The sequence below is a fragment of the Gallinula chloropus genome (genome assembly GCF_964237585.1).
Source record: "Gallinula chloropus genome assembly, chromosome: 19".
Lineage (NCBI taxonomy): Eukaryota > Metazoa > Chordata > Aves > Gruiformes > Rallidae > Gallinula > Gallinula chloropus.
Window position 1 is genome coordinate 1541898 of NC_140104.1, and position 17031 is coordinate 1558928.

General features: G+C 47.6%; 1 protein-coding gene across 1 annotated transcript in view; it reads right to left on the reverse strand.

The window, feature by feature from the left end:
• Positions 1-2134: 2134 nt before the first annotated feature.
• The window catches only part of COL26A1 (collagen type XXVI alpha 1 chain), a gene marked incomplete at both ends in the record, with an annotated part of 151092 nt that continues 136195 nt past the window's right edge, over positions 2135-17031 (reverse strand). Inside the window, 7 exons of the mRNA XM_084273057.1 lie at positions 2135-2307; positions 5455-5539; positions 6261-6305; positions 7706-7750; positions 10439-10501; positions 12859-12920; positions 14334-14426. Coding sequence (XP_084129183.1) covers positions 2135-2307; positions 5455-5539; positions 6261-6305; positions 7706-7750; positions 10439-10501; positions 12859-12920; positions 14334-14426 — 566 coding nt within the window. The remainder of the gene's footprint in view (positions 2308-5454; positions 5540-6260; positions 6306-7705; positions 7751-10438; positions 10502-12858; positions 12921-14333; positions 14427-17031) is intronic.

Consider the following 17031-nt stretch of genomic DNA (forward strand, 5'->3'; position numbering starts at 1 on the left):
TCAGCACTGGAAGCCACCAGCTCTGTCATGGAACGTCTGTGTGACCAAGACCAAGAGGGGTAATCACAAGCATTTCAACTCCTACATGGTAATCAGACTGGAAATGGGGAAATGACTCTTTGCATAATTAATTCCTAAGTGGAAAGATTATGACAAGAAGGTATCAGTGGCTGCACCATGCTGAGCTGTGGGCTGCTGTACAGCCCTTGGGGCAGCCGCTGCACGTCAGAAAGTTGAGCTGTTGGTGACTTGTTAGGCTGAGCACTGGTGGCCAGACTTCCTTAAGACAGTGGGTTAATTCAGCATCACTTCTATACAAACTGGCATTAGATTTAGCACTGTAGTCAGAATTAGTGCTGGATTTGAAACTTAAGATGCACTCAGGGACATGTTATTTCATTCTCCTGAAAGGCTCATGAGTACAGGATGACTACTTGAGGTCAGCAACCTGCTTAACTTGGGCAGTTTTGCTTGTTCTCTTGCTCACACTCCAGCTGTAATTCAGCATACAGGCAAGCAAAGGAAAGCTGGAGCCTGTGGCATCGGCTCTTGGCAGCTCTACATTCACTTCTAGGGAATGACAGCACCTGCCTGTACCTTTCCTTCACCTCCCCGAACTTTTGTGTCACTCTGGGCTTGTTTCTTCACAATGTCCAAAGGAAAACCTGGGCACCCAGAAGTACAACTGCACTATGTGGGCTGACTGCAGGTCGAGCTCTGCCACAGCATTAGCCAAGCAGCACACAGCAGGGCCAGGAAAGGTGTGCATGGCAGCCTCCAGCCAGCTCAAACCAAGGCAGTTTGTTGTTTGTAGAGCAGTAAAAAGCTTCTGCATGAGGAGCAGCTGCTGGTGCTTGCTCAGCATCAGCTTCCAGCACCTCACCTGTTCTGGGACACACAGTTGGGTTCCTAGAGAGCAGGGCCAAATGAAGACACAGAGGGAAATCACTGATCCTGAAGCAGCCCACTCATTTCTCAAAATAAAATGCTCTTCAGAGGAAAGATTTAGATGTCCTGATGTGTCTGTAGGTCTACTGTGTGCACAGCAAGCTAATGTAACCTGTGGCTAACACTGCACTGGCAAAGCTCCTTCGTTTTAAGCCCAGTATCTAGTGTACCTCATGCCTCTGGTTTTGCCTTAGGAAGAACACACCGAGTGACAAGGGTTGCTGAAACACAGACCATACAGTTGGTCTTTCCCAGCAGCTTTTGACAGAAATATTGCAGCAGTACAGACAGCTGTACCTTGCATTCTTCCTTCTTGATGTAGGATTAAGAAACTGCTGCAAAATATCCTTTTCTGTGAATAGTTGTTGCTGCTACTTAAATGAATTATCTCTGGCTGGATACATAAGCCTAACAAAATATGGAAAAAATCTTGCACAATTCCATAATATTTCTTACAAACAGCTCTATATTTTCACAGAAACAGTCTAAAACCACTGAAGAGAGATAGAAATGCAATGTTGCCATTATCATCTGCATCAAAAGTCTTTGCTTAGCAAACCACAGATGGAAATAATGCCACTTGTGCCATTAGCAAGAGCAGAAGCCAGGATTTTGATGCTAAAGTTCAAAGCTGAATTTTCAGAGTAACTGTTTTCACTGTTGTCTGAATTTCCTGATTTGTTCTTTGCTTAAAGGAAATCCTTTAACAGCCTGTGGAGTGGTGTCCTCACCTGAAGTCAGCAAGACACCACCATGTGAAATAAAAGCAGATGCCACCAACTATACCAATGGACAAGGCTAAGGCTTGGCTTTGGGTCTAGGAGGGATTGATTGTCTCCCCCAGTCAAGCAGGGCTTAAACTGAGTAACTTTCAAGGGCAGAGAGGAAACAAGGGGAGGGTTAGACCCCTGTGACGTCATGGGGAGGTGTCATTTCTGCAGACAGCTGCTGGGGGCAGCTGCCACCTGGGATTCGAGGCAAAGCACCAGAATCAAGAGGCACGTTCCTAAGGCCCTCTGAGCTATGGATAAGGCATTCCCTGCAACAAGGGCAGCGTGTTGGCCAGGAAAGGAAATCCAGCTGCCAACACTGCAGCCTCCCACCCACTTGGTTTGCCCTCTGCAGTTAAGCACTGGGATACTGTATCTTTAACTGGTGACCAGGCACGGGGAACACGCAGCTGCTCCTACTGCATCCGATTGCTTCTCCTTTTGGCTTCACTGGCATCCAGCAGTGAAGAGAGGATCTGGTGGGGCTGTGGCTGCTGGGGGCCTCCACGCTTGATCTTGATACTGGTTCTCAGAGGGGAGCCTGGGACCACGTCTTGTCCAGAGCCTGGCTCAATGGAAGATAAAGAGTCTGTAAGGAGAGAAAGTCACGGGAGAGTGCTATTGAAAAGGGGAGGGCAAGGAGGGGGTGGATGGGCCCTTCTGAATGGTACCTTTTCTGGGAGAAGTGTCGTCCCTCCTGCTGTCTCTCCATCCAGCGAGGGATTGCAGAGCTACGTGTTCACAGCCATCACACTGCCCTGTGTTAGGTGCTTTCCCTCTGCCCTACTCTCTCTGGGGTAAGCACTCTTGCTGCACACAGCCCAGCAGGCCCCGTTCTCATCTGTAATTCCATTTAGAAAGCACTGCTCTCTCATTGATTATCATCTTGCTTGGGCTACAGCTGCTGCTCAGCACGGCCCACAGTCTCCTGTGGATGTGGCCAGGTGGTCACTAGGAAGTGATGCTCCTAGGCGTTCAAGTACCATTTCACTCCTTGTAAGGAGGACATTTTCAGGCACTGGAGAGGTTGTTCCACCCTTGGCTACAGCCAAATTACCACTAAAGCTGGGAATAAGTATTAGCTGATGTTCTCCCAGCCTCAGAGTAACACACACCTCCTCTTCCTTGACAATGGCAGGACAAGGGGGATGGATTAAAGCCAAAGGAAGGAAGGTTTACATTAGATATTAGGGGGAAGTTCTTTGCAGAGAGAGTGGTGAGGGGCTGAAACAGGCTGCCCAGAGAGGGGGTGGGTGCCCCGTCCCTGGGGGTGTTCAAGGCCAGGTTGGCTGGGGCCCTGGGCAACCTTGTGTAGCTCCAGGCCTGGAGGATCTGTGCTGTGTTGGCTGGGAGCAAACACTGCCAAACAGTTTGGGCTTTGGTGTGTCCTGCTGAGCTGCTCTCTGCAGTTCACCAGGCCAGATAATGTCAAACTGGCCTCCCATTGCAGAGAAGAGGTTTGTTTGCTGGTATGTTTTGCCTTGTTGCTTGGGTGGCTGTGGTTTTGGAAACCACATTGATTGTGAAGTTTCTTTGGAAAATGAGAGCATGGGATTGGCATTTCTGTGTGGGGCTGCAAAGCCAGGCTGAGTGGGACTGCCCAGGGCCTCTGGTAACACCCTTAACACCTACGGGGGGAAAACGACCAGAGAGCTGGTGCTGGGTGAGTTAAACCTGTGTGGTGCCTGTCACTGTGGGGGGGTCTGGGCTCAAGGAAACTCTGTTTTGTTAGTTTATGTCTTTCTCTATTGGTTTGTTGGGTTTTTTAACCATATACACATACAGGGATGAACACAGTCACACAAGGGAAAAAGGCCTGACTGTACAAGTTCTCTTTCTAAACAGTGTTTTTGTCAGACTTAAAATATGTCTTAAGTTAAAGACCAGAACTATCCCAAAAGCACAGAATAAAAATACAATGAACTCTTCTGTTAGTGGATAACCCCCTGGAACTACACTGCACAACTAAAACCCCATCCGTTTTTGCTGATGCAGTTATGCTGGTGTGGAGGTATACATGGGTATAACTAACTCATCTCCAACTTGAGAAAATACATTTCTGTCAGTAAAAAGGGTTTGCTGAAGTGGCTGTTTCACAGTGACAGCACTGTGTGCCCTGTTGCTGCTCCACTGCCAAGCTGACAGTGTATAAAACAGATAAACTAGGCAGCTCTGAGGGGGAAAAGTTGTGTGAATCCCTCAGTCCCAGCCCCAGTGTGTGTACAAGCTTCCTCCAGAGCTGGCACTTTGCTTTATGCTGGTATAAATGAAGGTACAAAGTAAAAGATGATGGATGACCAAGCCCTGACTAAATGCACTGCATGGAGCTTATGGACTGGGTTCCCCTTCCCCAGAGAGCACACAGGCTGGGCACGGGTTGCTGCCTGGCTAATCTGGAAGGCACCTTCCTGGTACCTCCAGAATCTCATAGCAAAGCTGCATAAAAACATCTCTTCCTGCCCACAGTGCACAAAGTCCAATGAAAATATGAAGCAAACCAGGATTAATGCAGAGGTAAGGTGAGGGTGACTGTGGTTAAATCATGGGTTCATGATTCATGAGTTCCCAAACAGCTCTTGCTGCCTTTTGCTTCTGGAAATAGCACTTGGGCCTTTAGAAGACACATGGTACCTGAACAATGGAGAGCAGTGGAAGCACCCAAACCAGTGCAGCCACATGCCCTGGCACTGGTTTGGCTTCAAAGTGCCCAATGGTGTTTTCATTTTAGTGCTGTGCTGGCTTCCCAAGGGGCTCGTGGCAGCCCAGGGCAGGCTGCCTCACTGGGCTCTAACACAGGCACTTGCTTAGGAGCTGCAGGACGTTTGAGCTGTTCAGGGTTTTCACAGGCTAAATCAATAGCCAAAGGCCACTTCCTAACTGAGGGGGATGTTGATCTGAAGGAAGGTGTGAGCAGCTTGCTTTACAAGTGAGGCCAGGAATGAGGTGCCAAGTGTCAAGGAGGAAAGGGGAAAGAAAAGCGATATGGGAGTTGTTCAAGAAACGCTGATCTCAGTGCCAAGGAACAGGCCCACTTCTCGATGGTTGGGACTGTAGACCCAAACTACATTTTGCCTCTACTGTGTTTCTAAAAGGGGAGAAATTGGTACAGCAACTTTTGGGAGGCCCAGGAGAATCAATCCTGGAGTACCCCAAAGGGAGAAGTCTGATCTGTGATGATTGCACAAGCTCACACTCTGGTAAAGGGAAAAACCCCACATGTAAGGGATGATGCCACACACTGGGTCAGTGATGAGACAGCAAACAGCCTCAACAGCAAACTCAAAATCTATCTGAATGGACAACACATGAGACTCTTTAAACCTGACTGTGAAGGTAGGTTTTTACCTGAGACATTCAGGGCACCTCGGTTCTCAGGGGAACACGTAGCACTGCCTGGGTTCTTTGTGAACTTAGTGCTGCACAAGGGAAGGACCTCAGTAGTGTTAAAGTCCCCTGGAAGATGCTATAAACAGGATTAAATGATTTGGCCTATAACCCTGAACAAGCAGCTCCCTGGGAAGCTACCAGATGATCTGTGCCAAATGGCTTGAGCTGCTGCTCGTGCCTTGGCTCTCACAAAATGACTGTGGGGGTCACTGCACCTGCTGCTGTACAGCCAGAGTCACGAGCACGGTGGGTGGAAGCTCTGGGTCCTCACCAGTTGTAAGGATCTTTTCAGTGACAGTGGGTTTTGGAAAACCTGGTTCGAAGGGATGCTACAGGGAGTGGTGCTTACCGTGAATTCCTATCATGTGCTCAAGAATTAACACCCTCTCAGCCAAAATCTTCAGAGCTTCTCGAAGCTGTTGAACACCTTCCCCCTGCAAGAAGGGAAAGAAAACCAACATTGGAATGAGTTGCTTCTTGGTCATCATGTTGCCTCCATAACACCAAAGTCCATCATATGGATGTTTAAAAGGGAAAAGATGTAGAAGGGGAAATAACCTACAGGGGTTGAGCAGGGACACAGGAGAAATCCCTCTAGAAGTAAAAGCTCCTCAGTTACACTTCACATTTGCAGAGCCTCTGACCCAAAGCTGTGCCTTTCAGTTTGGTTCCTACTTCTGCAGGAGGCCAAACCCAGGGTGTATATTCCTGTCAAGCCTTTATACCATGCAACTTGTGCAACTTGCATTAACAGCTGGGTTGAGCTCCCTGGGAAACAGGTTTTGCTTTTGTCACCCATTTACTCTGAACATCAGTAAGTTACCTGGGCTTTCTCGTTGTTACACCAGGAAAGTGGGGCACGTGGTGAGCATCAATCACCTTGTCACTCCCTTATAAACTGGAACAGTGAGATGCAAGCCCATCCTGCTGGCACTCACACTGCCCTAAGAGCTTCTAGCTGGGCCATGTGCTGCCCGAAGCCTCTCCACATTCTTTCATGCACACTCAGGCTGTAGTTTGTTGTCCCTGTGGCCTTAGATAAAGGTCTTGCAAGAACATGACCCTTGCCCCCCACAAACCAGCCTGCCACAGGGCAAATGTTTGAAGGGCAGAGAAGAGACAATAAGTAAAACAACAGTAGAAATCCATGCTTACATCAGCCCCTTTGTCACCTTCCTCACCCTTCTTGCCTGGTTCACCCTAAAACAAACAAGAAACAGAAGTTAGTGCTCATGTGACTGAGGACCATGTCTAGGATCACTCACATCCCTTCCCCCACAGGAGCAAATCAAAGGCAGAAGGGGGATGGCAGCAGAAACCAAACTGACGCTTGGAGACATGCCAAGGGCCAAAGGGCTCTCACGAGCTCTGTCCTGGCTCCCAGCTGCTTCCCAGGAGGTTCATCACCATTTCTAACACTGGTGAACTCAGGCTGCAGGAGGGGCTGGCTGCCATGCCCTGGGCCCATAACAAGACTATAAACATCTCCTGAAGCTCTCAACTGTAATGCTTTAGGCTAAACCACTGAGATAGATAAAAATACTGCTGCCCTCCCCCAAACATGCGCGTGTTCATCTTTGAGTTAGAACATTAAATCCTCCATTCTGCTGTCATTAATTAGTCACATCACTTTCTGCCTCTGAAGATGCTCATTAAGTTTTTCTTGAACAAAGATCCCTTTGTGCTGTGAGTATCAGTCTGATACTAGGATGTCTGATAGGATGTTCCCCCCTAACCAGGAAGTTCCTGCATTGCCCAAGGAACAGATGACACAGAGAGACTAAACCACAAAGTAACTAAACATAAAAACAAGGCTTAAAACCTGGTGAATAAAACAGAGTGGAAATGCCTGGTCTTCTCAAACTTGTTGGTCATCCCTGAGATACTTGCAAAGCAGGGGTGTGTACAGGAGGAAGGACTGAAGAAAAGGTTGTGTGAATTATAGTAAATGATGAGGTAGAATTAAGAAAGAGAGAACAGAAGCCTTGCAGAGATCCTAGAACATCTCTGGACACGGCCAGCCAAAAAAAAAATCCAACTTGCTTAGCTCACTTTGAGCCAACCCTCATCTCCACAGGTTTGTCTGCACCCAGACACATGTGCCAGTGCAGACATCTCCTGTGTGCATCCAGTCAGGTACCACCAAGCAATCACTTGGAGACATCTCTCAAGCTGATTAAAGGGTTTCCAGCTCAGCTTGGTAGACCACGGTGCAAGAGGGAGTCAAGAACAGCTGATGTACTTCAAGTTGGTGGACAGTGCCCAGCTTTGGGCTCTGGTAGTGCAGGAACCTCGTGGGGCAGGGATGGGGCTTCTGTGTGCCTCAGTTTGGCTAGAGAGGAGCTGCAATCACAGCACTTCTCCTCCTTCCTGATCATGGCATTTCAGCTCTACACCAAGATGCAGGAGCACTCTGTTTCATCTGCAGAACACAGTATGGTGAGGTTGCCTAGTGAACTAATGTGCTGGAGACCCCTGAGCTAAGCATTGCCTCAGAGGGCTGGTTGAACCAGCCACAGTCCAGCTAGGTGGTATTTCTGGTGCCAGGCAGGCACCAACCCCAGCTGAGTCTGGCACACACCCACAAGGACATCACTTACAGGAAATCCCTTAATGCCCCTCTCTCCAGTCAGACCTGCTTGCCCCTGTTGGAAATAAAGTAAGTGTCATTAGGAGATATTTTTTTTTCCATTTGACAAGAACATAGTGTAATTTTTACTGGTGGAACTGAGATGGCTTAATGAAAAACCTTACACTTGGGATAATATGAACAAAATTCCTCTCCCCTGACATTATCACTTAGAGACAGCAAAAGGGGGGCACGGTTTTCTGTCAAGTATCAGCTGCAAATCCCCTCTCACTTTGGAGAAGTTGGGTTTGATACAGAGCTACTCAGCTCAGTACCTCTCAGTAAGATGATTAGCAATTTTGTTTGGTACTTTAAAGCAGTTACATTATACCAGGAAGGAATTTGGCTGGAGATTTGTTTCTTACAAAGACACTGTATTCTCCTCTCTAGTAAAACTGATGGGCTGATGCTGTCCCAGAGAGCAGAGCACTGATTTAACCTGCCTCCTGCTCCACACACACATCTCTGCCTTAACCCCAACACCTACTGATCAGAATACACGTGCAGTATTTTGGTTGGTTTGCCTCTCTTTCCTGCTGTGCTCATTTTCACATTGTTCTCAGTGGGTTCCTTGGGTTTTTTTTCCTCCCAAACACACATTTTGAGGTGCTGCATGTTGGTTTGGGCCAGAATAAAATGTCATCAACCTGAGCATCTCTCTTCCCCCCGTTTTCCTCAGCAGCGTTGGGTTCCCATGCTGGAGGATGCTGGGCAGGGCAGAGAACAGCTAGAGATGATTCCATGAGAAAGCAGAACCAGGGGAAGAGGAGGCAAAATTTCAAAGCATGCTTAGAAATCCACTGATGAAACAGCCACAGAGTTAGCCTGGCTCTTCTCCCCTAGACATACACAGACACCAACCCATCCCTTCCCCCCAATAAACCACCGAGCTGCCAGCAGCTTTTTGTGCTATGTTCCAGAAGGGCAGAGCTGCTTTGTTATTGTGTCCATCAAACTGCTGCTCTGTATAAAACCAGTGGGCCTTGGGCATCTGAAAACCATCACTGCGCTGAGTTGTGCAGTGCTCTGTGAGCAGCCAGCACGAGACAGAGGCCCGTATGGACATGAAGAGTGCTGGGAGGAAGGGCTGACTGGGTCTGTCAGGTGCTCTGAGCATCTTCAAAGGGAAAGACTTGGATTCTGCACTGGAGGGAGTAAGGCCAGCAGCAAATCATGGAGAGGAGACACAACAATGCACTCAAAACACATAAACAGCCTGTTCTCTCTGTCCAGGGAGAGCAGGAAAGGCTGTTATCAGCTTAAAGGGGATCACAGGATATTTAGGGTGGATGTGAGAAATATCTTTTATCCCAGGCCCTCTCTGGCTGTACCTCTGCAGACCGCCTGTGGTGTGTCCCTCCCCAGCACTGTGCAGGAGTAAGCTGAACAGAGCCTGAGTGTGAGCAGCACACATACAGTTGTGCCACCCTGGGGATGCACTCAGCCTGCTGCAGGTCTCTGCTACATCTGCTCTCTCTGAGATGAAGCAGTAAGAATGTAGAATAACATTTTCTGGCATCTCCATGGATATTGTAAACCCTCCTCTGCTTTTCTTTGCAGCTGCATGGCTCCTCTGCCCTGTGCAAAGCTTGCTCTAATTTGTATCCACCAAACCCTAAACTGCTGCCTGTAGTTGTCAAACACCCTGCACTCAAATCCACACTTACAGGGAGGCACACAGAACATACTCCAGAAATTCTGCCAGAAAAAGCAACTGGCTTCATTTTCCATGTGAACAGAGGGAAGGGAAACAGAATTTTTATTTTCTATTTAGGAAGATGTTCTGATACTTGAAAATCTCATGGGTCCCAAACCTAGGAGAGAGTTACAGTGCTGAACACCTAGCAGGGAGGGAACAAAGTCAAAGCCTAAAGAATCTGTCTGAACTGAATAGACATAGTGCAACGACACTTTTGTTTCACACTAAGTTTGGTCTTTGCAGTATTGTGAACCACAACCTAAGGAAAATATTAAATGAATCACTGAGGAAGAGCTCTTATCAGTTTCCTGGGTGGAAACTTGATGTTTTGCCACACACCATGCCCCCACCCCTCCTTTTCCATTGCTAACTGAAAATTAACATCCCATGGCAATGAGCTGCAGCCTGTGCTGAAATCTCACCAGAGACTAGGAATCTGTCACTTTTATAACCTTATCAGGTTTTTCTCTGGTGTTTCCTAAACTTCACCATCTTGGAAATAACAGTCAAACAGCCCTTCTTAGTTATTAGCACTTAAGAACCCATCAAAGACTTGGGTATAGCACACAACCATATTAAGAGCACGATTGAAGCATTCAAGATACATTAAGACCATCACTTGACCTGGGGAGTGGCTTTGGTACAGGAAAAGTCTGATGAGCTTTTACTGCCTTATTGCCACAGAAAGAAGCATTCGGTTAGACCACTCAGAATACTCCAGGCTAACGAGCTGTGGTTGGCAGAGGAAGGTTGGTCTCCACAAGCCTGTATATACCATGTATTTGCTACCTGGATCTCTTTAGGGAACACCAGACTTTGTAAGCAATTCAACCCTTTATCTCTACAGTAAACTCTCACCTTGGTTCATTGCAAAAGACCTAGAAACTACAGTTAAACTTGTTCCTGGCTGCAGTCTCACAGAATTTGACAGACCTTTGCTGCATGCAATTTCTGAGGCATCCCCCAGAGACTGGTGGGAAGGTCCCTGTGTGTGTAAAACCTTACTCTCTCTCCTCTGTCTCCTTTGGAGCCTTTTGGCCCGGGTTGTCCTGGAGAGCCTGGTAAGCCCTAGAAGAGATGCAGAACGAGAAGGAATTAATCTCTACTGTGCAGCCTTTGTGTAGGTGTAGTGAATACATTTCCCAGTGATTCTCAGCTCCCAAAAACCTCATACACCCATTAAGCAATTGGGCTGGATCCTCTGTTACCCTCAAGCAACAACAATGGGAGCTCTGTTCACAGACATCCTGAGCCCCTTGGTTTCTGCATATCCCTCTGTTCGGGTGTTTAATGCACTGCAGGTTACCAATGGAACATTTTTAAGGGGTCAGTATGACAGGATAGTTCTTGTTCTCACTTACCAGGAAGAAATTAATGCACAGATAGTATGGTTAGCTTAGAAATCCCCACTACTTTCCCCCTCTTCATAATTGCCTCAGTGGGTGGCAAGAGTAAGCATACATACCTGAAAACTAATTGGATTGTGCAGTGGAAATTATTTTGAAGCTATTCACTCACCCTAATAAACAATTTTCAAATTAAGCTCAATCTCTACTAATAATTTTGCTCCCTGGGTTGAATAAATCTATAAAACAGTCACCAATGGATAAGAAGGGCACAGTCTCCTGATTTCTGCTAATTGAACTGCTTTGCAGAAATCGATCCCAATTCTTAATTTATCCACCCAGCAAAGCCACAGCCATAAACCAGACAGGGGAGAAGAGTGCTGTTTGTTTATATGCAGGGTGTCAGCTCCCCACAACCATATGCAAGATGCTTTTTTCCACTTCAAGTGACTTGCCCATTGCTTTGGAGACTCCAGCAAATGGGGCTCCTCTGCTCCACACTGCTGGTGATTTAAGCCAACCTGTTACCAACAGCCCCCAGAACCCCCCAGCTCTGGCATCCAGAGAAATGGGCTTTCCAGGTGTGGCTGTGAGAGCTTCAGTCTCTGGCTCAGCAGCCAAAGAAGACTGGATGTAAGTTGAAAGGCTGTGATGGAGGAGCACTCTCCCAGTTTCAGCTGGGAGGCTGCAGTGCTCCCAGCGTGTGGTCAGCCCCACCAGCTCCACACCAGCCTGCATGGTGACCTGGCCTCCAGCTCAGCCATGTCTCCCCCGGGCCCATGGATGATTCAGAAGCTTAGGCCTGGTTTAGGTGGTTAACTAGGGCTGCCAAGCAAGGTAGGGCACAAACCAGCCTTGGCCCTCTGTCAAACATGCAGCATGAACAAAGCTTAAGTGTCCACAAGCATCCTTTGCCTTTGGCAGCTCTCCACAGTGACTTCCAGTGTGTGGTTACACAGGGATGCTCAAGAACACTGAATTCCACAAAGCTGCTGTTAAAAAGAAAAGATTTTAACGTGTGCTGCATGTGTAAAGAGCTGGATTCCACTCCAGAACCTATTCATGAACTGGGAATTACCTTCTATTTAATCATGTTAAACTGCCTCTGGTTTTTGCTGCCAAATTTCCCACTGTGTTCAGATCTCTCTGGAGTTCCTCATCGTCCTCCAGAGCATTCACTAATTGAAGTGCTTCTGCTCTACCAGCACGCTTTCACTAACCTGTTGTCCATTGCTTTTTCAAAGTGATTAATAAATACATAGTAAAAAAAACCCAAACAATCTCCTTTATTTCTAGTCATTTCAAACCTCTTCTTATCAGGATCCAAGTTACATCCCTCTGCTAAGTCACTGAACCTTTCTGTGCTCTTCAGTCATGTTAGATGCCTTGGAAATACTTCATGTCACTGGTTCACCTCCACATTAATACTCTTCCCAAACCTGGAGTGTCCCTTTGCATCAGCCAACCACAGTTTTGAGTGGTTTGGCAGTTCACTGTTCATCATAACTTCACTTGTTCCCATTTGACCAGATTTTTCCATGCAGATACTGAGCCTTCTTTGGAGGGAGTTTATCACACCCGATTATTATCTCCCCTCCACAGTTTGTCTATCGATGAACAATCCATCTGATGGGAACCTGTGACTATTTTATTGACTAGAAAGCCCTATTTCTGACAAAGTAGGCTTGACATATTCACTCTGGTGAACTGGTGAATTCCCATTGATGCATTTTTGTTCTTTTTATGTGTTCCACAGGTAATGTGTTATGTTTCTATCACTGTGTTAGTGAAGCCCATGTCAGTTGCTTTGCATCAGCTCAGGCCACGGTGAAATGGCTTTGGCACAGAAGCAGCAAGATGTATTGTTATGATTAAGGGAATATCTGGAGAGCACAGCAATTTCCAGCTCTCCAGACTGAATTGGAATGAAAAAAAAGGGATTAAAATCATAAGAATTTCATGGGGAATGAAACATTAGACCTAAGGCATATGAAGGATTCTCTCTCTTTGTGCAATGAGAAGCTGCTTCACACCTAACCCCCACTCTGCCCCTCAGCCCCAAAGCACAAAGCACCTTACTTGTGATCCAGGGGCTCCAACAGGTCCTGGTGGCCCTTTGGGTCCTGATGCGCCCGGTGGCCCTGGTGGGAATCATCAGTGGGGACAATTTTAAGGACATTAAAAAGCAGGACCCTAAATTCCCAGTGTGTGCAGCTCCTTTCATTGTCCTGCTTAGGGAAGAGCTGTTCATGGCTCACAGGACTACAGCTAAGTGCTCCATCACCCCCTGGGTTATCGGGTACCCACATCCTGATACAGTATATCCCTGTGCCCTAGGAAAAGAGTTAGAGCTCTGGAAGGGGAGAAAAGAACCAGTGAAAGTAGGCAGGGAGGCTGTTGGGAACCTGCTGCTTTTCCATTGCTTAAAATGACAAGTTTTGAGGAAACTTAAACAGCTCCACCAGAGCAAGAAGCTACAGCTGCTGTTTCTGAAACAGGTTCCTAGGTGGGAAGGGAAGTCCACAAGCCTGCTGTGGTCTGTTGATGATGCCCACGAAGGAGACAGGGTTTGCATGTGGCCAGCACGAGAGGCTGACGTGGCACAGCACAGCTCCCTCTTGTTCTTTGCTCACTCTGGTGGCAATAAATTCTTTTCAAGTCTGTACCATTGGAAGAACCTGCTCCCAGGAGGAGTGAAACACTGTCTAAACAGGTCAACTTGTTTTACACAGCCACTTAACAGATTCACTCCTTTTGGAAAAGCAGTTATATCTCCACAGTAGCTGTTAGCTTATACCTGGGAATGGGAGGCAGGAGATTTGCTTAGTCTGAACTTAGCAATATTCCTCTCTGGTTTAGTTGTCACAACCCTTGAGATGAAACAATGTGGACATTATACACAAAATACAGCTGAATCAGCCTCAATCATTAATGCACCATACAAATGCTTAAGTCAAAGAATAAAGGAATTGAAGGATAAATGAAAGGCCCTCCTAATGAAAGGAAAAAGCCTTTTCTGCAGCTCATGCGAGTTCACGTCTAAATATGCATCACACAGGGAAGTGCTGATGCTTGCAGGAATACCATCATCTAAACCACCCATCAGCACAGAGGAAAAGAAGACTTGCCTCTGAATTTTCATCCCAGATTCTGAATTCAATTAAGCTGCTGAAAATCTGAAACAGCTCAAACCAACACCAAAGTCTGTGTACGCAGCTGGCCAGATCCTGCTCTACAGCAACAGGACAGGATCTCAGGAGTGGTAAGAACAGCTCCACTCTCATAAAGGAGCTCACTGGACAACTCATTCTTAAGACAGTCTTTAATTATTTCCTTCTTGAGACGTCCTGCCAAGGGTAAAGCAACCTGTCACTATCAACAGCAACCTGGTTACTGCTTGCCACCCTTCCCACTCCTGCACCCGCTGTAATACCGCCCACAAGGACCACTTGCTTTCCCTGCAGGCATCCCACAGACCACTCTGGTCTCCATCATTAATTTCCTTTGCTCATTTTCCTCATCTTTACAGTTTTCAGCTCAACTGAGTTTATTACCTGGTGGCCCAACAGGGCCTGGTGCTCCCCGTGGTCCTGGCAGGCCAGCCATGATGGTGTCTATGACAGTGGAGGCCAGTTGGGGTTCTCCATCTGTGTTGAAGAGCAGAGCAGTTAGTGTCCCTGCAGCCAGAGCTGCCCAGTCCCAGGATTACTCTCCAAAATCCCTTGGCACCCATTGCTGGCCAGGGCCAGGCAGTGCTTCAGGATGCTCATGGAGCAATTGTCCTTCGCTGGCTACCGGCACAGGCTGCATCCCCCAGACCTGCAGAGCTGCTTGTCCCACCTCTGATAACCTCAGAGAAGTTGTCCTTTCTGACAAAAAATTTGCCTTCCTGCACACCTGTAATAAGCCTTTGAATGCCAATGCAGGCTGAGAGTGGCTCTGCACTGTGCAGCAATAACTAACCCACAGCTTGCCATCTCCCACACACATCTGGCCTCTGGCTACCTGAGAAACCAAACATGGATCCTTCCCACCTGGCATCAGGGAACTGCCAAGCCAATATCCCCACCACCCCAGCAAGCTCACCCTGCTATGCAGGTGGTGCTGAGAGATATCCTGACGTCTGAGGTTGCAGGGAAGCTCAGTGAGAGGGTGTGCTTTCCCCCTCCATGTACTCAGGAAGCTCACTTGCCATTTAGAATTACTTCAGGTGTCCTAAAGTTTAGCTGCCAGCTTGGGCAGCTCCACTGAGTTCTGGGAAATGGATGGAAGCCAGAGTGGAACAGGGAAGGGGGAGGCATCAGCAGGAGTTGGAGGGATCTGGGGCTTTTGCACATCTTTCTCAGTCCTCTCCTGTTAGGAATGAAAATCAGCAGTGCCCATCTTCCCTCATACCTGAACCAACAGGCTTCCCACTGAACAGAAAAAAAGATATTAAAAAGAAACCCTTATTATTTTTGTAATTCCAAACCCATGTTCAACAACCCCATTCCCTATGGACCTGTACTGCATCACAGTAGCAGTCAGGGGTGGTGGGGTGTGTATGTGTGTGGCAGAATCTCTCTCCTGAGCACCCCACAATGCTGCCTGACAAGGAAAAACCTTCCCCACCAAGATCACAAAGCAGGAAGGGAACCCCCATGTCCTGATGCTGCTGAGATTTACAACCCACCCTCCTGACCTATAGGAACAAATGCCTATTTCCTGCTGCACTGAACCTGGGTGAAGGTGTTTGCCCCCAGTCTTTGGGACAGTCAACCCCCTGAAATTCCACACTTGCCCCAGCTGGAGGTGCAGTGACCATGCCCATCTCCTCCAACTCAGTCGTGCTTCCTTTCACCCAGCCCTTCTTCACAGTAGGACTCAGAGGAACCCAGTGCAGGTATGAAATGTCTCCCTGCTGTGTTGATGTGAATGTCAAGTGACACTGGGTAGATCAGAAGGGTGTCTGCTTCCTCTGCAGAGTCCAGCCCAAAGGATGTAAGGTGAAATCCCCAGCATTGTTAGCAGACACATTATGAAGCCTTTTCAACTTCTGGAGCGTTGGCAATGACAGGGAGGACTTTCAAAGCTGTTTGAAAGCAGCTCCTAGGGAAAACTGTGAAATCTCTTTAACTGCCAAGGCTGACAGCATATCTCTGCAATGCCTTCCTGGCAGCAGAATAGCACAAGATCTAACCCAGATCCCTCCAGAACCTAATTTTGTGCCTAAAGCCTGGATGCAAACAGGTATTTCTTTGACTATTGTTCCTAAGCCCCATCCATCTTCCCTTCTTCACAGCCCTCAAACAAAACAACTGAGACTGTTTTCATGTTCAGAAGGAAAGGTACCCAAGTGAAGTGTGTAATCCAATTAATTTGAGTTTTATTTGACCATGTCAAAATCCATCACAGCCTGGGAGTAAGATGGAATTGGGAAATGAGCACGGAGCAGCAGTGAAGGCATTAACAGTTGCAGAGCCTTTTGTTTTTAGGGAACAAGTGGTCACCAAAATCAAATGCATTTCCACTGAGAGGGGCAGAGGGTGGGCTGCAAGGAACTGGGATTTAATTACTGCTGGATATAAGTCAGGGATACAGATTTGGGTTGCAAAACATTCCAGCTAAATGGTACATTATTATGATGACAGATTCACTCCCACAAATCCACCTATCCTGACATTTGACTCAAAGTTATTTATGAAAGGTGATTCTGTAATTACAGCCCAGAAGAGAGCTCTGCTCCACAGCCCTTCAGCTCAGCAGCTCCTGAGGTGGCCTCTGCAGCACAGGAGGAAGGACAAGCAGGACATCTAGGCTGGCTGCTCCCTCAGCTGCCTGACCAGGCAAAACTCTCTCAGGTCAAGGTTTCCTTCCAGGATGAGCTCTGAATGAAATGGGATTGAAGCACTTTAAACCACATTTTTTAAGGGACTCTCTCCCTATCCCCATTAAGCAGCAGGAAGAACTTTCTCCTATAAACTCTCTTCTCCTTACAAATGGGGCTGTTCTGGGGCTCGCTGCAGCTGGACACTGGTGCAGCAGCCACAAAACAGCTCAGGCAACTCTGGTAGCAGGAATCTTCCCTTCTCAGCCATCTCTGTGCTGCCCCAGGCTCTGCTGGGCTCAGGGGCTGGACTTTGTCTCCACACTTCTGGCTACACCAAAGCAGAAGGCAGACAACTGTCTGCCTCATTCAAGAAGACCTTGACAGACAACTTGCCCAGGAGCTTTCCAAGTCCTGCCAGGCCAAGAGGAGGAGCACAACCAGTC